General features: G+C 34.9%; 1 protein-coding gene across 8 annotated transcripts in view; it reads left to right on the plus strand.

Annotated features, from left to right (window-relative positions):
• The window catches only part of Cadps2 (calcium dependent secretion activator 2), a 546,589-nt gene that overhangs the window by 481,536 nt on the left and 43,579 nt on the right, over positions 1 to 21,474 (plus strand). For 2 of the 8 annotated variants that reach the window (XM_074064310.1, XM_074064266.1), the window contains 6 exons: positions 509 to 650; positions 775 to 894; positions 5,171 to 5,326; positions 6,768 to 6,915; positions 7,612 to 7,626; positions 13,190 to 13,264. In XM_074064310.1, the coding sequence (XP_073920411.1) occupies positions 509 to 650; positions 775 to 894; positions 5,171 to 5,326; positions 6,768 to 6,915; positions 7,612 to 7,626; positions 13,190 to 13,264 (656 nt within the window). The remainder of the gene's footprint in view (positions 1 to 508; positions 651 to 774; positions 895 to 5,170; positions 5,327 to 6,767; positions 6,916 to 7,611; positions 7,627 to 13,189; positions 13,265 to 21,474) is intronic. The other 6 variants (XM_074064333.1, XM_074064259.1, XM_074064275.1 and 3 more) reach the window with 3 other exon arrangements.

The raw sequence follows: 21,474 nt of genomic DNA on the forward strand, positions 1-21,474 counted from the left end.
GAAGCAGAATAGATATTCCCAAGGCCACAGTCACCCTCCTAAGCATAGCTCTTAGAAGTAATCAAGTTTACTTGTTACAGTTGAACAGGTCTGTCACTTCTGGGTTGTGCGGCCCAGCATAGGGCTTCTAACTCAGCTTAACTGCTGCATTTACACGTGACAAGGCCTTCTAGGGAGCCGCAGCTCCCTTCAATTTCTAGCAAGTAACATGTGCCTATGTGTTAAGCTGCTTAGAAAGTATAAACATACCACCTGCCAGAAGCACTGTGTAGAGATATAATCTATTTTTGTTTTGACAGCCATATATAGAAAGCTAACTATACCTTTTAATCAATTTCCATGATATTTTCAATATAGAGAACAAACTGCCTTATCACCTGTATACCTGTATTCTTATCCATTCTTCAGCATCAAGCTCTTTCAGGAAACTTTTTCACTCACATTTTCCAAATGGCTGATACCCTTCTGACAAACCCTGTTTTTTTTTTTTTTTTTTTTGGTATTGCAGCACTTTTATGTAATGGAAAATTTCACAAACACTTGCAAGAGATCTTTGTGCCCATGGTTGTCCGATACGTCGACCTCATGGAATCTTCCATCGCCCAGTCAATTCACAGAGGTTTCGAACAAGAGACATGGCAGCCTGTCAAGTAGGTATCTTACCTGGTGTCCACAGAGCATCTGTCTCTCAGTCCTGACCTTATGACTTTACAGATGGCCATCTGTAGTTATTGCTTATGGTGGTCCCTTCCCACGTTGTTTGTTTCTTTACAGGAATATCGCCAACAGTCTTCCCAATATAGCTCTTCCAAAAGTTCCAAGTCTGCCTCTTAATCTTCCACAGATTCCTAGCTTTTCTACTCCTTCATGGATGGCTTCTTTATATGAGTCCACGTGTGTATCCCTCACTTATTTCCTGGTGCTGTGTTAGCTAGTGCATGGCCTGGGCTGTGTTCTATGCAGATGTGTGTACATTGCATGGCATTTATCATCATTGGTTGAGGAACACTATGTTTTTTGGTTTTCTTTGTTCAGTGTTTTAAGTTACTAAACTAAGTTTAGCATAGCGATGATAAATGATGCAGACTGAAAAGAAAAAAAAAATTACACTGGTTTGATGTAATTCATATCTAATCTGTAGGGCAGAGGTCATTTTGTGACCCAAATGTAGAAAACCATTATGAGAAAGATTTCAAGATATAATCTTTTTCTATTCTCATGCTAGTCTAAACATTAAATAAGCACTGTTACACCTTGCAGGGAAGCAGTTATCTAAGATCAGGGAGTTCTTTTGTTCCTTTCATATATGAGATGGTAGACTTCTTATTTTAAGATAATCTTTATACTCTTATAATCCATATTCGTTAACTCTGCACTGTGGTGAACCTGCCTATTGCAGGTTCAATAATTTATGAGTCATTAAAGTAAAATGTTATAGGCTTTGAAACTGATCAGGCCTGAACTGAGATCTTAGTTTATTAATCATAAAACTTTCTTAGTCTCACTTTCCTCAGCTCTAAAATGGTTATGACACCTAATTTAAAGATACTTTGTAAGGATTAAAAAACTGTATAAAAGTGCCTGGCACATCCTAGACCTTTAATAATTGCTACTATTGATACATCCTAAGTGCTCAATAAATGACAATTACTACTATCTATGTTATTATTACAGCCATCATCAGTCATCATCATTATTTATACCTGTTGTTTTTAAAACTATAAATCTTGAAACAATCAAACTACCTGAGGAATAGACCTAGTTTACAAATAAGAATTCAGACAAACCCAAGATATTTGCCCAAGATCTACGCCCAGTATCTCAATTGAATTCAGTTTTGAGAGTAATTAGAAAATTTTGTTTATTGAGAATGTGCTGTGTTCTAGATACAGTGCCAAGGTCTTTATCTCATTTAATCCTTATCACAACTCTGAAGTAAGTGTCATTATCTCCATTTTACAGTTAAGGAAACCTCACATTCACAGAGAAGTTAAGAAGCAAAAATTGCCTAATATCTCATAGCACAGAGGCAAAGTTTGAGCCCAGGCTTGCTTGATCCCAAAGCTCTTAGTCCTTTTAAGTTTATTCTACTTCCAGAAAACAAATGCTTAAAAACTTAATTAGCTTTCTCTCTATCCTGCCACCAACTGTCAAATCTACACTCAGTTTAGTATGTATCCAGTCAAGAAAATAAAGAGGAAAAGATGAAGAAAGGGAACAATAATTTGCAAAACAGTTTGGCAATATTTCTCCAAGCTGTACTTCATCACTGGATTTATAATCTAATTAGTAGGATATTATGTTACATTTGAATCTTTTTCTTACAGGCAAATGCTTTGAACCATTATAGTGTGTAGAGTGGTATCTATGTGTGCTCAGAATTACCTACAAAGAATGATAAACCTTCCTAAGTTATGGTGTTTGGTACCTGTTTATACTGCTGTGTAATATAATTCTTCCTCTTTATTCCTCATCCACTCAACACCCTTGATTTTATCCAAGAACACTATTGTAGACATCATCCTGTACAACTTAGTTTCTTGTTATATTATTTTATTAGCTTTGGGATTTGTGTAAGACCTCAATCCTTTATTATTATTATTGAGAACCACTTTTTAATATGGTATGAATCTGAAGTCAGGAATCATGAAAATTTGGCTTTATAAAGTGATTGTGCTTTAACCATTCTAGGCAAATAGAGAATGCATTTCACAAGTTGATAGCCATTGTCTTTACTTACCAAGGTTATCAACAGTAGGTTCTTTGTCATGGTACCCAGAATTACTCATAATGTTAAGATGTCATTGCAGTTCACTTTCTGAAGTTTTATTATCAAATATTAAATAACAAGAAATATCTCCATTTCCTATTACAACAACTGCTTAAGTTAAAAACCATATAAAAGCAACCAGGCTGAAGATGTAGCTCAGGGGTAGAACAAGCCAAGCATATACAAGGCCCTAAGTTCAATCCCCAATACCATAAAAATAAAGAAACATAATATATATGTGTAAATATAATACCATAGATATGAGGAGCCATCTACTTACTGACACATGACTCATGTTGAAGAACTCCTTAAGCAAAAAAGAGGTGTTTCCCCCATATATCTCTCTGTATAAAATGAATGCCAGTAAGGTAAATTTCTTGCTGGCATACTCAGGAAATGATCTGAGCCCTTTAGTCACATTTGAGTTCTGTAATCTGTTAATAATACTGTTAGGAATAGGTCACTGATTAGAAATAATTTAGAATGTAAAAGCTCTGAATAAATTGCAAGTTATATGCACCAACTCCAGAGAAAACCTATTTATATTTTTTATCTATTTAATTACCATAAACACTTGTTATCTTAATTACATTCCCAATTAAACACATTTATTGTCTAGAATCTTAGCATAGCTTTAAACAGAAAAAAAATATATCCATATTCTTTGTAAAGATTTGTTACATATTTTTCAGAAGTCAGTTTTTAATAGAATCTGCCATTACTGTTTGAGATTTTGTTTTTAATGTTTTTTGTTGTCATTGTGTTAGAAAAGAATATGTACATTTCAAAAATTATATTTCTCCAAAGGAAAAAACTACATTAAGCAGATTTGGTTCTTTGCCAATTATATCCAATTAAAACATAAGTCTTCTAATCTACTAAATATAGTCTGCAAATATAAAGGGGAGATTTTGCCAACCATTTTTTCCTCTTATTTTTATTTTATATATGGCAAAAAGGAGAAGTAAAGGTAGTGTTTCTTCACATATTTTTCACAGTAGTGTCTGCATTGCACTGTCTGGTTCTTATTTAATGGCACATTTGGTGTATATTAAGGTGAAGAGACATTGAGTAAAGTTCTCTGGGCACTGTTCACTGTTTTGCTGTGATTGGTCCCTTGGGAACTTATCTGAGGATATCTTGGCTAGATCAGGAGATCACAAAGAGTTATTGGCAGAATGAGAGGGGAAAAGCAATGCAGATTGGTGATATGACTGAGACACAGAGGCCATGGTGGAGAGCGGAAACAAAGCTTTTAATTAGCCAGTGCAAAGGGTGATTTTTCTAAAGCTAGCTAATTAAAATTGTTTAGCTAAACAATGTGGTTATTTAAAATAATTTTATTTTTTAAAGTTTTCCTTTATGCCCTTTATAATAAATGAGTTTGTTTTATTTCTTTCATTTTCTTTTGCAAAATGAAAACATAAGTTTTAAGTTAGTATTTGTGAAACAATTGTAAAAAAGCTGATAACAAATGAATCAGACAGCAGCTTTTTTTTTTTTTTTTTGCTTGTTGCTTTTGCTTTGTTCTCTTTTACAGTTGAATCTCAATATGTAGGAATATTTTACTTTTAAACATCTGTTGCCTTATTACTCTACGTACTTGGATACTGGAAAGTAGTAGCATTATTTTTTGTCCAAATATTATATGAATTCTTTTATAAATTAACTTCATACATAGCAAGTCCTGGCTCTACTCTAAAGACTTGAAATGGTCCAAGTTCACATTACTCTGAATGTTAGACCTTACCTTGTACTAAGTTAGATTTTAGTTATGAGTTAGGCACAAAGCATTTCAAAACAGAAATGAAGGATTGATGCCTTACATGGCCTGGTATTTTGTTTCTGGTACCTGTCTCATCTTTACCTGTAATTGAGGAATGTAAGGGACCAGATGCTGTATCTATACCTATAGATATACAGAAGCCATCATGAAGACAGGGGCATATTCCAGGAAGGAAAGAGTAAAACTACTGAGAGCTGTCATGAGAATATCTGGCATAAAACACACTTTTTGGATGTTTTTAACTTACTAATTTCTAAGAGAAAACTTTATATATTGACCTTTATCCTAGAGATTGTTAAAAAAAATAGAATGTTTATTACTATATACATAATTTATTTTCTTTAGTAAAGTATCCTTACCCATTTTATACCTTTTTATGAAAGCTTACTATTTCATTTATTTCTATTTTGTTCTCTTTGCCATGCCTTACTAAGAAGTGGAAAGAAAGAATTATAAGATTGAACAAAGAAAATATCACATCATTAGAGATTTTATGTGGCATTTTTTTCACTGATAGTGATAGGTACAGAAAGAAAAAAATGCACTGTGGTGGTGGCCAACATAGTGAACCATAGAAGTTCATGACAGTTCTTCGTTTTTCCTTTTTCTTCCAGCAATGGCTCAGCAACATCAGAAGACCTATTTTGGAAACTTGATGCACTACAAATGTTTGTCTTCGATCTACATTGGCCAGAACAAGAATTTGCCCACCACTTAGAGCAAAGACTTAAACTAATGGCCAGTGATATGATAGAGGCCTGTGTCAAAAGGTAGACATGTATTTTTCAAATTGCTGCTTAATATGCCAGCACCCAACATACCACATTTCACCAACTGCCAACTTTTCATAATTGTCACAAGAAAGGATTCTATTTGTATACTTTTCCAAAATGTAATGGGAATTAGGTTCTCTGACCTAAATTCTGAGAAACTATGAAATTGATTCATTTGACCTGATGATACCTTGTATTTCAGGTCTCCCGTACTTAACTCTAATCAGAAGCACCCATGCTTCCTTCATTCATTTCTGTTGTGCTTATTATCACTCTGATAATATTGTGCCTTAAATTCCCAAGGAAATATCTCCTGAGACATATGGAAAAGGTCTGCTGAGTTCTTTATGCATTATGTACTGTGTCTGTGTCCTACAAAACGCATGGCAAACTCAAAATATGATCAGCACATCATTTGTTGGGGATTGCTCAAACTTTTTTCCTGGTATTTTCTGTTCACATCAGCTGAATTCCAGGTGTCTGTTTGCATTATTTAGCACTTAACCAGAAAGAAATTGTGAAGCTTTTGATTCTTCCACATGTGCTTTACATTCTCTTATAGTTCTTATAAAATCAGAATTGCATCCTGTTAGTGAAGCATTATTTTTTCATTGCCCTGATTTATGATATGTTTAAGAACACTGGATTAACAGTCCAACACTGGTTGGAGCAACTGACTGTTTCTAAATTCTTTAAACCAAGAAAAGTTCTGTCCTTAGAATAATGTTTATAATGTTTAAAAGTCTTCTAAGGCAAGGCTATGAATAAGATTAATTTTTTAAAAAATCATCTGTGGTTCTGATAACTCAAATCTGTGGATAGTCTGGGTACTTTAGCAAAACCTATTCCAAATCACCATTATGCAGTTTCTTTCAAAAGCCTACCTGCGACTTGAAGTGTTTAAAAGAGAATTTAAGTGACATAAAAGAATTACATGTTCTCTGTTGTGCATTATAATATTTTACAGTTTTCCAGACTTGTGCATTTTTTTTTTAATTTGCTAAGCTCTCACTTGTTCTACTTTAATGTAGAAAAGCATATTTTTCTACTTGGAAAAATAGTAGAAAATAGAGTTAAATACTTAACTCAAGCAGCTAAGTAAAACTATGACGTTTTTCCCTTAAGTGTTATATAGTAGATATAACAAAATGCTTTATTTGGATAATGATCTTGTCTTGAGTGACAGCATAAATCTAGCACCCAAAATGCTCTTAATAAAGAGCACTTAAAATGTTTGTTCTTATGTAAAATATCTCATTCTAACCTTTCATTTGAGAGCCTGAAAAGAACATCCCACTCCCTAGCTCCCAAGCTCTGCCATACTACTTATTTATTTGCATGTTTTAAATTAACATCTTGTAGTGTTGATTTCACTTTTACAAAACAGGTGGGGCATATGTCAGAATTTCTTACTCTGAATTTATATTTTAATAACTAGAACACGAAGTGCATTTGAACTCAAGCTGCAAAAGGCAAGCAAAACAACTGACTTGCGCATTCCAGCTTCCGTGTGTACGATGTTTAATGTACTAGTGGATGCCAAAAAACAAACCACCAAGCTCTGTGCTCTGGATGCAGGACAGGAGGTGAGTGGAGCGTGGAGCACGCATGTCCACAGTGCAGGGAGCCCCAGTCCAGGAGGATCCTTGGTTCCTTACAGCCTCACCTTTTTTATGTGAATGCTGCCTAAAATTTTACAAGTGGCCTTTGCTTCTCAGATATACATTTTAGGTGTTGTGTATTTACATAAACCTTGCCTTCTACAAGCAAATAAGAAAGCTAACAAGCAATCTACTTTGTTTATACAAATTTAGAGTATCAAGAATTTGCATCCATAAAAGCAAGCATAAAAAATAGCATAAGAAATATTTTATTTACAAAAAAGTTTGTTTTTTTAAAGCTCAAGTAGAAATATACTTTAAAAAGAACTTTTGTAAATGCCACAATGTACTGCCACCCAACACAACAATAAAAGTATTAGTAGTCATAATAAAGAAATATACTTTAAATAAAAACTAGGCCTATTTATCAAGAATAGCCCATGATTTCACTTCCATTCATATTTCGTTTGGTTTTAAATACAAAAATACAGTTTCATTTTACTCCATGGTTTATTTTTGTTAATTGTGGTAGTTGCATGGAAATGGATTTATTGTTCTTAGATTATCCATTTGACATTTTGTTGTTTTTTTTCCCATTGTGATTATGTTTTCATCATTTCTTTATTCTTCCCTTATGTTCTCTTTCACCATCATTTTTATTTCCTCCATGGCATGATCCAGTTTGGTAGTCAATGGGTAAGTCTCTATCTTTTCTTCCTTTCTTTTTTTTTTTTTTTTTTTTGGAGGGGCGAAGCACATTTTCATTTGAATTATTATTTTCAGAAAGACACGTTTTTTATTTTTAGCATTTCATATTAAAATAATGCAACTAATTCCACTTTCAGGTTTTTCCTTCTGTGTATGTGTGTATATATATATATATGTCTAACAGCTTATTATATCAGCAATACTCCAAAATTGCATTAAAACACATATAAATACTTATACTTTAAATAATGTCAAAGAGAATTTTTTTTTCTGTTAGGCTGCAGAATCTTCAAACTGCCCTTAGATTTTTAAAGATAAAATTATTTAAAATCAAATAAATTCACCTTCCTTTAAATGAAGAATCTAAATAAATTTAGAAGCAGAGTGATGGCTGACATTTTCAAACATGGATTTATAATATATAGACACTTCCTTTGATACCACAAGAATTTAGAGTTTGGAGCTTTAGATGACATATGACACATATCAGAAAAACCCCAAAATACTTGTATCAGGAGGCCATACCCAAGGTCATTTCATGCATATGAACCCAACCGTGAATTTCCCTGAGGTCCACGTGCCCATATAACCTGGGGGTAACAACCATCAGAGACAAGGAAGAAGCAGCCTATGTCAAGAGACTTTGGCCCTTGTCCCAGACAAGTCCTCCTGTAGTACCACCCCATCTCTCTGAGGTACATGGTTTCCAAACCTTTATGCATACATAATTGGCTAGATTGCACTCTTTTGTTGTTGCTGTTGTTGTAGGTTATGCCATGTGTGTATATATATATGTATATTTATACACACACACATAAACATATACACACATATGTATATTCATATATATACACAAACATATATACTCATATATATGTATGTAAGTATGTATAGTCACATTTCTTTCTTTGAGCAATTCAGGGGGGAAAGTGTATTATAAAACCATAGCATACAGCCTTACAAATATATGTGTGAGTAACTGACATGGAAGTGTTACAGAATGTTCAGTAATTATCATTCTCTGATCACTTACTGCATGATTTATTATCTCTAATTATCTGAATGAGTAGGCAGCTGGCTTGGATACCAATACCTCCTAATCACCTCTGCATGTTTTTCAATACCCAGATGTAAGCCTTTGATTGTCTGCCTGAGAATATTAAGTCTTTTTATAAGCCCATTCTTTTCCCATCTAGGTTATAGAATCATCTTGCCTCTTCCCACTAATACTGGGCATATCCATTTTTTTAATTTTAACATTCAGCACAGTACCTGACACATAACAGGCACTCAGTAAATATATGATGAGTGAGTGAGCAGACTGATTGGTTGTCACTGCTTTAAAAATCCTCTCCTGTAAGAAAAAACTCACTCTAGTACTTAAAAAGAAAAACAAGCATGCACACACAAATGACAAACTCTGTTCCATGGTCAAATGATTCTTTACATTAAAAGGTGAATGGTTTTGAAGAGTAATCTGCTACTGTTCATTATGTCTGCACCTGTACCTTCTCACCAGAGACAATTAGTTCTCTACAACTTTCACACAGTTAATATAGTTCAAAATGTGCAGGTATAAAACCTATTAGCAACCCTGAAAAGTGATAAACAAGAATTTCAGTGCAAAAAAAAGGATTACATACTTTGCTTATCTCCAGTAAATATACTCACATAATTACAGAGGTTTCCCTTCTCTGTATCTGCTAAGTTTTGGGATAGTTGCAAATTAGTGCATACATTGCATGCACAGGTGAACAAGAAGACATCATTTAATACAAAGCAACAAAGTTGTTGGAAAAAAATAATTTATTGGATAATTTGGAGACATGTAAAATGTATACTATATGTAGTTAAATCTAACAGAAATTATTTCTAAGTGATAAGGAAATTATCTTTCTGAAATCTATACTAAATTTGTTCTGTTGTCTTTGCCGCAATACAAAATCTTCCGTACTTCTGACCACACTGTGGCCCCTTCTGTGCTCCTAAATTACAATTCCACTTTCTTGCATGCCATGTGATGATGTAAACATGCTCTCAAAGGCCCAGAATATGGTTTAATGGAGTGATTAGTGAGTGAGTGATTTGTTCATGTGACAGCTGTGTGTAATGAGTCAGCAATCTCAGACCAGTCCTTCAGGGACAGATTTTGAGATCATAAAACTACCACAGTGTTTAGAATCTTTGTTGTCTTTTGCTGCAGAAAAGCAGATGACTGCACAGGCTGTAGACATTCATCTAAACTCAGAGTCACTTTATCCTGTGGCCCCATTGGTTGGGGATGGGAACACAATAATGGAGCAACTCAAGGGAGTAATAGGGCCTACTTCTGTAGGATTTGTTCTCAATTAAAGTAAAATGCTTCCATTTGCAAAGCTAACAATCCAATCCCTTTAAAGCATATCTCAAGAGAAGGGCTAAAATCTTTTAAGAAAGCTAGGTAACATCTACTTAGTCTTCATTTCTCGTGTTTGCATGAAAACAGACAGCAATGATAATTCACCTGAGTATGGGGGATGGGTCTATGTTACATGATGTAAAGATTCCTAAATGGTTCTCTTAATATAAGTTCAGAGTCATTTGCTGAAAAAGCAAGGCATAAACAGTTTACTTTTGAGGGTAGATGTGAAAAGATTAGCTTAAGAATAAGCTGAAATATACTAAAGTTATGTTCTATATGATTGGCCATCCAACTTGATATATTCAGATGAGAATTTTATAACTTTTGGATGTTGGGTCAAAGACTTTCCAAATTTTTATTAATATTATCTGTTTATGTAAATAGAAAATAATATATTAATTTTAGCTTAGGCAATGTAAATGGCTTTGCAGATAAATTCTGTTTTTAGATATTTGTGATCTCTTTGAAGTATTTAATGTTTATCTTTGAAAGTTATCCAGATCTTTTGATGCAAAACTTTCTAGCTAACTTTAACTATTTGTGACATCCCCATATAACCGGTGTGTGTGTGTGTGTAATTGCCTTTGAGGAACATATATACATATAAATAAAATTGGAATTCTTAGGTACATCCTGACCCATGGGCCCAGACCACCTCTACCAACTGCCAGATGGATTCTGAAAGTTTCCAATGGTTGTAATGTTAGAAAAGTCAGATTTAATCAGATAAATTTACAATAGAAGAATTCCATGTTATAAAAAAATAATAAACTTCATACTATTTGGGTTTGCCCCTTGGGTGATACATTTAAGATCAATACTTATTTCTCTGCTCCTTCGTATATGACTATTTTCATTCATTCTCATTCTTTCACTCTTCTGGTCCCCTTTACCTTTTTCTTTTCCTCTCTTTCTCTGTATATGCCTAGATCAGGTATCAAAGAAAGCAACAACCTAAGGGTATATATTTCAGGAGAATTTCTTAGATTCTAGGGTCCAAAACTTCCCTGCTTTTCAATAAAATGGGTATAAATGACTCCATTAGTGGCTCAGCACTTGATTTTAAAAATTGCCAGAATTACTCCAATCCAAAAGTCAGAAGTTAAACATAGAAATTCTATTTCACCACTTAAGCCATGCCCCCAGCCCTCTAATAACTTTCTGATATTTTATTTCTTTTAAGTTAAAAAACTGTATTTTATGACAAGTAGAGCCAAACATTGAGACTAAAGCATATTTAAGAACCCCATTACAGGTCTGGGTGCCTCAACAGTCCCTCTCTATATTGGAGTACTTTCCATGGTGGAAGTGGAGAGTTTGATGTCCATCTCCTCTATCCCTTCCCAATCCCACCACACAGAGGAACCCAGCCGGTATTACATTCCCTCCTGTACAGACATGGGTCTGGAGGTAGAGGATATGAAAAGACAGTGGCCGAGCTCATTTGCATAACCTCCTTTGCCACCCAGTCAGCTGTGTAGCTTTCAGCTAGGAGCTGGGGGCCCTTTGTATAAGTGTGTCTGTGGGGAGTTCACCCTACCCACCAGGCTCAGCTGGAATTGTTCACTTGGTTAGACAAGCTCATGTGATGACCTTCCTGGCTCAGAAAGCTACTGATAATATAGACTGGATCAGAACCTTAACTGTCAGCCAGCTTGTTCAGGCTCTTTTGTTTTACCTTTTTTATTTCTTTACTCTCTCCCCTTTGTTTGTGTTCAAGCTATTCCCAAAGCAAACTATCAGCTCTACTGCAATAGAAATTCACCCACCCATTATGTTTCCATTCCTTTTATCCCCAGGAAAGCATAGATTTGGGAATCAGAGGCTTGAAATAAGTTGGATAAGCTTCGCTAGGTGCAGGATGTGCCTTGAAAGCTCTGTGTCATATATTGTGTTTAATTTTTTGACTGACATTACACATACACACTCACACAAAGAGAACAGGAAATTATTTAAAAGCTCCAAAATAAGGCCACCTTTATTATTTATGCAAGTGGATGATGTCCACTGTCAAAGCCCTTGAGGGAGCAGGGATCATTCTGAGTATTCCAAGGCAAGCCTAAGTTGACATTTTGTTCTGTGTGGAAACTTTTTGACATGTTTTCAGAAGAAAGAAAAAATAGCCTTCAAAAACTTGCATCTTAGGAAGTCATTCAACCAGCAGCTGCTAAGTTAGTCTAGTGTTTATCCTGACCTGAGTACTTTTACTCTGTGCATTATGTTAGCTGTTCTAAGAAGGCTTGAATCATCAGGATAGGGTTAGTCTTTACAAGTCACATTTTCTGTGAAGTGGCCATTGGGGACAATCTCCTGTCAGATAAATACTTCTAAAGGAAGAATTACTTTTTAAATGGACATGCTTCCCTATGCCATGGAGGCCCAGACTCATGCTCCTGCTAGTTTAAGAACAGATCCTCTACTAATCTCAAAAGAAAGCAAAAAAAGGAGTCTTTCAGGTTTGTTTTAAATACATCTTTTTTTTTTTTTATTCGAAGGCGTCTTTTTCATGAAGAAGAAGTAATAAAACTATGGGGAGTGAGTGTCATTTTACTATACCTTTTATGGCCTATTAATTTGTTACCATCTATTCGCCTTTGTTGATGAAATTTTAATTTTGCCCTGGCTTGAGCATATTGTAAGAATTGTATAAACTGCTGCTCCCTGTGCTGACAAAGAGGTCCTTTTAGACAAAACAATTGGGAGTTCATTTTATTTCTAGAGCCACATTTAAAATAACTTATGAATGAGAGTTGTCAGACATGAAATGCTGTATTAATTAAATCTTTTTCTAGTCTTTTTGCTTCTCCAGCTAAACCAACCCTTTAGAAAAATACAGGGCCACCTTAATTACAGAGAAGACAAAAAGTATCCTTCACATTCCTCTGCCTGAATAAGAGTAAGAATTCAATTCATCTAAATAATAACCCCATTAGCTGCCTAACTCAACAGTGTACATGGGAAAATTTTCAAACCACATTGCAAAAAGTGTTGATTGGGTGGATCATTTTCAAGGTTTTCTTTTTTAATGTTCAAAATGATCATTTTAAGTAAATATGATATGTCATAACTAGTAGCTCTATAGCATTTGTGACTTACAACAAAAGATTTGTGTCGATATCCACTAACATATCTTTGTCTTTTAATATTTAGCAACAGTACCATTCAAAAATAGATGATTTGATTGACAACACTGTAAAAGAAATCATTTCACTGCTAGTTTCAAAGGTAATGTATTATTCACCTTTTTAAAATCAAATTAAGGAATAATATTCAACTGAGAATTTTTAGCAATATCTCTTATGTTTCCAAATATGAAATTGAAAAATTGTAGATTTTTTAGATCAGTGTGGTCTGGGGTTATAGCTCGGTAGTAAAGTGCTTGCCTGGTATGTACAAGACCATGGGTTTAATCCTCAGCATCACAAAATAAATTAAGATTAAATGCAAGAGAAGTTCTAGCTTTCAGAAATACTGAGAACAAGACGATGACCACTTTATCAACAACTTTTGATTTTTATGCTTATAGAAAATTTTGAATGTTGTCATCACAAAGAAATGATAAATGTTTGAGATGATGGAAAAGCTAAGTATTTTGAGTTGATCTGTGCATAGTGTATAAAATAACTAAAACATTGCACTACCCCTCCATAAATATGTACAACTATTATCTATCTTTTTTTTAAAGGGTCAGGTAAAAAAAAAAGGGATATGATCCAAGTGACACTTTCATATGAACATGTAGATCTTGCTCTTCCAAGGCATTATATCAAAGAACCTTAAATTAGGCTTCATAAGAGAACTGGAGAACATACAAGAAGCACAGGAAGAATGACCACCAATTTCTTAAGCAAGGAACATGTTTAGAAAAAAAATGAAAAATATTAGACCTCATTAATAATCTTAACAATGCAAAGTAAAACTACAATAATACACAGGATTTTTTGGGGGGAGTTGGGGTTTTTGTTTGTTTGCTTTTAGAAAATGAGTAGAGATGTTTTTAGGCCAACACCTAGTATTTTAAATGGTGAGGTAAGACACTCACATTTCCTGTATATTGGAATCTAAATTGTTATAAACTTTCTGGACAATAGTTGGAAGTATCGATTACATTAATACTCTTTTGCCTTTTTCATTTTTTCCTACTGTTGAGAGTGATGCACAAAATATATACATTGATATTTGTCATGTTTAATCAGAATTTCACCAGGCATGGTAACATGCCCCTGTAATCCCAGCATTTAGAAAGTAAAGGCAGGAGAATTGTGAGTTCCAGACCAGCCTGGTCTATTTAGCAAGTTTCAGGCTAATGTGGGCTACCATAACAAGACCCTGTGTCAAAAAAGAAAGGAAAAGAATTGGAAATAACCTTAATCTCCTAGAGAAATGGTAAAGTAAGTTATGGGATAAGTGTATTAAGAAACTGTTTTCAAAGACTGATGATGATAAAGAAAAGATTTCATAATATAGTACTAAGTGGCTAAAAGCTGAATCCTTAAAAGTATAAATGATCTGAATTAGTATCACGTAGAAAAAACATAGAACTTTTCTCTGGATGGTGGGGTTACAATTGATAAGGGGGGCGGTCTTTAGTTTCTTTGTGTGTTTTCTGCATTCCCTGGTTAAAGGTCTGCAGGTGGGAAACAACCATGAAGAAAAATGGTTTATAAAAGTACCATTTCAATAGATTCTTCTTGTTCCCCTGACTTTGCCCACTCCATCAAACACCTATACATGTATATCCATCACACACTCACCAGCAAGCAGAAAGAAAAAAGGGAAAAGGAAAACTGTTCAGCAGGTAGAAGGGGGAAGAGGTGAACCACTGGAGACTCAAGCCCCATAAGGAATGTCAATGAGATATCCACCTCCAAAGAATCTAGCTCAGCAACTCAACAGCACAGCGTAGTCCACCCACGAGAGTGAAAGTTAACCTTGCCTTTTCTTGGAGGCCTCCGAGGAAATTTTATTCACATATAACCTCTAGGTCAACATTAGTCCTCCTTAGAAGGAGAAATTTGCACTTATATTATCAGTCATTCAGTTGCACACTGTCATGTAGATAATTTAAGGTTAATTAAGCAGCACAGAAAAAGCCCAACTAATTGTTTCTAGTTTTGCTTTTGTTTAGGGGGAAGGTTTGAAGAGCATGCAGATAGGGTTATGCATCATCCCTTCATTTATTTCTAGGAAATTAAGACGCTTAAATTTTACTATATCAAATGCATGTGTTTAATAGAAAAAGATGGTGTATTCAAGTTAAGTAGGGAAAGGTATAAAAATCAGCACCATGTGATACAAATTTTTGTGCAAAGTATTTATCCTGCGTGGTCCAACACAGTAGCCACTAGCCATAGGTGGCTACAGAGGACTGGAAATGTGGCCAGTGCCTCATGTATTTAGTGGCTATTACATTTGGAAATCAAGTCTAAAATAGTGTTCTTTCTATCAAAAATTATTTAACAATTATCTTTAATTTTTTTAATTTTTTTTTCTTTGTTTAGTACTGGAGTTTTGATCTCAGAGCTTCATGCTTGGTAGGCATTCTACCACTTGAGCTTTTCCAGCCCTTTTTGCTCTGGCGTTTTTGGATACAGGGTTTCACTTTTTGCCCAGGACTGCCTGGACTTCAGTCCTTCTATTTTGAGATGACAGGAATAGGCAACCGCACCCAGCTTTTTTTCTGTTGAAATGGAGTCTCATGATGTTTTTACCTAAGTTGGCCTAGAATCACAATCCTCCTGATCTCAGCTTCCCATGTAGCTTGGTGACAGGCATCCACCACTGTGCCCAGTTATTGGTTGAAATGGGTTCTCTCAAACTCCTTGCCCTAGCCATCTTCAAACTGTGATCCTCCTGATATCTTCCAAGTAGCTGGGATGACAGGCATGAGCTACCACCATCCAGCCACCTTTCATTCTTTAGTTTAAAAAGTATAAACTGACTTGAAAAGTTGAAACAAGCAAGATTCCGTAAGAGATAAAATGAGTGGTAATTTTTTTCTTTGATTCAAAATTTATCTTGTAATTGTGTTCTTAAAATACTTTATTGAGATACAATTGGCATATAAAATGTGTATAAACATGTAACTTGATGAAAGTCATGGAAGTATTTCCACATCTATGCCATAAAATATGCATCACTTGCAGAAGTTTCTTCTGTCCCTCTTAACTTATTAAGAGGAGCACAGCAGTACACAACTCTCCCCTCTGAGCAAACGGCACAGTGACTATAGATACTGTGCTATACAGAAAGTCACTAGGATGTACTCACTTTACATAACTGAAACGTTACAGTCGGCACATTCCTCCATGTTTCCTCCTCCCCACAGACCCTAGCAACTGCCATTCTGTTCTCTGCTATTATTATTATTAGTTTGAATGTTGTAAATTTCTCATATAATTAATATCATGTAGTATTTATCATTCTCTGATTTATTACACTGAATATAATGTGTACTATAGACTTACCTCTTTTGTCACAAATAGCACGATTTCCTTTTTTTTTATTAAGGGTGAGTAGTATTTGCTACATATATGTAACATTATCATTTTCCCTTCATCTCTCAATGAACATTTAAGTTGCTCTAAGTCTTGGAGATTGAGAATAATGTTTCAGTGAACATAGGAATGTAAATATCTCTTTTACATTCTATTTTCAGGTCCTCTGGATATACATCCAGTAGTAGGATACCAAATCATGTGATCGTTCTATTTTTTCCTGCAACCTTACCAACACTTAATACTGTTTCATAGCTTTTGGATTTTGCTTTGTTGTGTTGTGCTGGGAATGAAACCCAGGAATTCATGCATGCTAAGCACATGCTGTCCCACTGAACTACATCCCAACCCCTGGATTTTATTTTTTTAATCTATTCAGCTGATTTGTGCTTTTTGAGTGGTTAGTTTATTCCCTTTTCATATAATTCTTGATAGGTAAAGAATTACATATTTACATTGTGTATTGTAATACCTTACTATTGCCATTTGCTTCTCGTTTTCAGTCTTTTTATGCGGTTTTTTTTTTTTTTTTGCTCCTTTCTCCCTCTTTTGTTGTCTTTTGTGATTTTGATGATTTATTATGGTAATATATTTGATTCTTTTGGTTTTTTTGTATCCATTAATTTTGTTTTCCTTTTGGTTACCATGAGATTTGCCTAAAAGTTCCTGTAACCATCTCTTTTAAGCTAATAACTTCAATTGCATGCAAAATCTCTACATTTTTGTTTCACACACACCAGCATACACATTCACACACTTGTTTATCTATTAACAAAGTTTTTTTTTTTTCATTTTTCTTTTATTATTCATATGTGCATACAAGGCTTGGTTTATTTCTCCCCCCTGCCCCCACCCCCTCCCTTACCACCCACTCCACCCCCTCCCGCTCCCCCCCTCAATACCCAGCAGAAACTATTTTGCCCTTATCTCTAATTTTGTTGTAGAGAGAGTATAAGCAATAATAGGAAGGAACAAGGGGTTTTGCTGGTTGAGATAAGGATAGCTATACAGGGCATTGACTCACATTGATTTCCTGTGCGTGGGTGTTACCTTCTAGGTTAATTCTTTGTAATCTAACCTTTTCTCTAGTTCCTGGTCCCCTTTTCCTATTGGCCTCAGTTGCTTTAAGGTATCTGCTTTAGTTTCTCTGCATTAAGGGCAACAAATGCTAGCTAGTTTTTTAGGTGTCTTACCTATCCTCACCCCTCCCTTGTGTGCTCTCGCTTTTATCATGTGCTCATAGTCCAATCCCCTTGTTGTGTTTGCCCTTGATCTAATGTCCACATATGAGGGAGAACATACGATTTTTGGTCTTTTGAGCCAGGCTAACCTCGCTCAGAATGATGTTCTCCAATTCCATCCATTTACCAGCGAATGATAACATTTCGTTCTTCTTCATGGCTGCATAAAATTCCATTGTGTATAGATACCACATTTTCTTAATCCATTCGTCAGTGCTGGGGCATCTTGGCTGTTTCCATAACTTGGCTATTGTGAATAGTGCCGCAATAAACATGGATGTGCAGGTGCCTCTGGAGTAACAGTCTTTTGGGTATATCCCCAAGAGTGGTATTGCTGGATCAAATGGTAGATCGATGTCCAGCTTTTTAAGTAGCCTCCAAATTTTTTTCCAGAGTGGTTGTACTAGTCTACATTCCCACCAACAGTGTAAGAGGGTTCCTTTTTCCCCGCATCCTCGCCAACACCTGTTGTTGGTGGTGTTGCTGATGATGGCTATTCTAACAGGGGTGAGGTGGAATCTTAGTGTGGTTTTAATTTGCATTTCCTTTATTGCTAGAGATGGTGAGCATTTTTTCATGTGTTTTCTGGCCATTTGAATTTCTTCTTTTGAGAAAGTTCTGTTTAGTTCACATGCCCATTTCTTTATTGGTTCATTAGTTTTGGGAGAATTTAGTTTTTTAAGTTCCCTGTATATTCTGGTTATCAGTCCTTTGTCTGATGTATAATTGGCAAATATTTTCTCCCACTCTGTGGGTGTTCTCTTCAGTTTAGAGACCATTTCTTTTGATGAACAGAAGCTTTTTAGTTTTATGAGGTCCCATTTATCTATGCTATCTCTTAGTTGCTGTGCTGCTGGGGTTTCATTGAGAAAGTTCTTACCTATACCTACTAACTCCAGAGTATTTCCTACTCTTTCTTGTATCAACTTAAGAGTTTGGGGTCTGATATTAAGATCCTTGATCCATTTTGAGTTAATCTTGGTATAGGGTGATATACATGGATCTAGTTTCAGTTTTTTGCAGACTGCTAACCAGTTTTCCCAGCAGTTTTTGTTGAGGAGGCTGCTATTTCTCCATCGTATATTTTTAGCTCCTTTGTCAAAGATAAGTTGCTTATAGTTGTGTGGCTTCATATCTGGATCCTCTATTCTGTTCCACTGGTCTTCATGTCTGTTTTTGTGCCAGTACCATGCTGTTTTTATTATTATTGCTTTGTAATATAGTTTGAAGTCAGGTATTGTGATACCTCCTGCATTGTTCTTTTGACTGAGTATTGCCTTGGCTATTCGTGGCCTCTTGTGTTTCCATATAAATTTAACAGTAGATTTTTCAATCTCTTTGATGAATGTCATTGGAATTTTGATGGGAATTGCATTAAACATGTAGATTACTTTTGGGAGTATAGACATTTTTACTATGTTGATTCTACCAATCCATGAGCATGGGAGATCTCTCCACTTTCTATAGTCTTCCTCAATCTCTTTCTTTAGAAGTGTATAGTTTTCCTTGTAGAGGTCTTTCACATCTTTTGTTAGGTTTACACCTAGGTATTTGATTTTTTTTGAGGCTATTGTAAATGGAATTGTTTTCATACATTCTTTTTCCGTTTGCTCATTGTTAGTGTATAGAAATGCTAATGATTTTTCTATGTTGATTTTATATCCTGCTACCTTGCTATAGCTATTGATGATGTCTAGAAGCTTCTGAGTAGAGTTTTTTGGGTCTTTAAGGTATAGGATCATGTCGTCTGCAAATAGGGATATTTTGACAGTTTCTTTACCTATTTGTATTCCTTTTATTCCTTCTTCTTGCCTAATTGCTCTGGCTAGGAATTCCAGTACTATGTTGAATAGGAGTGGAGATAGTGGGCATCCTTGTCTGGTTCCTGATTTTAGAGGGAATGGTTTTAATTTTTCTCCGTTAAGTATAATGCTGGCTGTAGGTTTGTCATATATAGCTTTTATAATGTTGAGGAACTTTCCTTCTATTCCTAGTTTTCTTAGAGCTTTTATCATGAAATGATGTTGGATCTTATCAAAGGCTTTTTCTGCATCTATTGAGATGATCAAGTGGTTTTTGTCTTTGCTTCTGTGAATGTGGTTTATTACGTTTATTGATTTTCGTATGTTGAACCACCCCTGCATCCCTGGGATGAAGCCTACCTGGTCGTGGTGAATAATCTTTTTGATGTGTTGCTGAATTCGATTTGCCATTATTTTGTTGAGGATTTTTGCATCAATGTTCATTAAGGAGATTGGCCTATAGTTCTCGTTTTTGGAGGTGTCTTTGCCTGGTTTTGGGATAAGTGTAATAGTGGCTTCATAAAATGTGTTTGGCAGTTTTCCTTCCCTTTCTATTTCATGGAACAGTTTAAGGAGGGTTGGTATCAGTTCTTCTTTAAAGGTCTGATAGAATTCAGCAGAGAATCCATCAGGTCCTGGACTTTTCTTTTTGGGGAGACTCTTGATTGCTGCTTCAATTTCATTTTGTGTTATAGGTTTATTCAGGTGATTAATTTCCTCTTGGTTCAGTTTTGGATGATCATATGTATCTAGAAATCTGTCCATTTCTTTTAGATTTTCAAATTTATTTGAATATAGGTTCTCAAAGTAGTCTCTGATGATTTCCTGGACTATTAACAAAGTTTTATCATTATTTTGAATAGTTAGTACATTAATTTTTATATCAGCATTAAAAGTGATTAATGTGCCACGTCTACAGTATAAATTATTCTGTACTTGTCTATAAAATTACCTTTATCAGTATGTTTTCATGTTGTTGCTTAGCATCTACTCATTTCAAATTAAAGAACTCCCTTTAGTGGTTCTTATACAGCATGTCTAGTGGTGATGACACAGAAAGTCATTATCTCTCCTTCATTTTTAAAGGACACTTTTTGAAGTATAGTATTCTTGGGTGACATAGACTTTTTTCTCTGGCATTTTGAGTCTACTATCCTATTCTCTTCTAGCCTCTCAGGTTTCTGGGTGAGAAATTTGTTGATTACCTTAAGGAGGGGTTCCCTTGTGTAGGACAGGGTGCTTTTCTCTTACTGCTTCAAATTTCTCACATTGTCATTGACTTTTAATAATTTAATTGTATGTCTCGGTGAAGACCTATGTTGGTTCAAACTCTTTGAGTTTTGGGGGGCTTTGTGAATGTGGATCTTCATTTTTCTCCCTATATTTGGGGAGTTTATAGCTATTATTTCTTTAAGTAAATTATTTACCCCTTTTTCTTTTCTCCTTCTGGAACTTCTTTTTAATGTGTATTGTTTTACTTAATGATGTCACATAGTCTCTTGAATTTTCTTCAGTCTATTTCACTCTTTCTATTATTCTAATCTGATAATTTCAAATTATATGTCTCAGAGTTTGTGAGTCTTTTTCTTCTTTATAAGATCAATTGTTAAAGCTCTCTCTGTTGAATTTTTAATTTTAATTCAGTCTTTGTATTCTTCCACTTTAGGGTTTCTCTTTAATTCCTTTTTATTGTTTCTACCATTAGTATTCTTTTGAACTCATTCTAGAAATTTCTGTAGCTTTCACACTTCTGGGACACTAACTTGCTGACTCTCCAACTGTGAATATGCATGAGAGGCACAGTGGAATCCTGGTTAAAAGCTCAACTTCAGACCAGGATTTGAATTTTGAGTCCACCACTATCTGACCAGAACACGTTACTTAATCAGGCTCCT

The sequence above is a fragment of the Castor canadensis genome, chromosome 2 (genome assembly GCF_047511655.1).
Source record: "Castor canadensis chromosome 2, mCasCan1.hap1v2, whole genome shotgun sequence".
Lineage (NCBI taxonomy): Eukaryota > Metazoa > Chordata > Mammalia > Rodentia > Castoridae > Castor > Castor canadensis.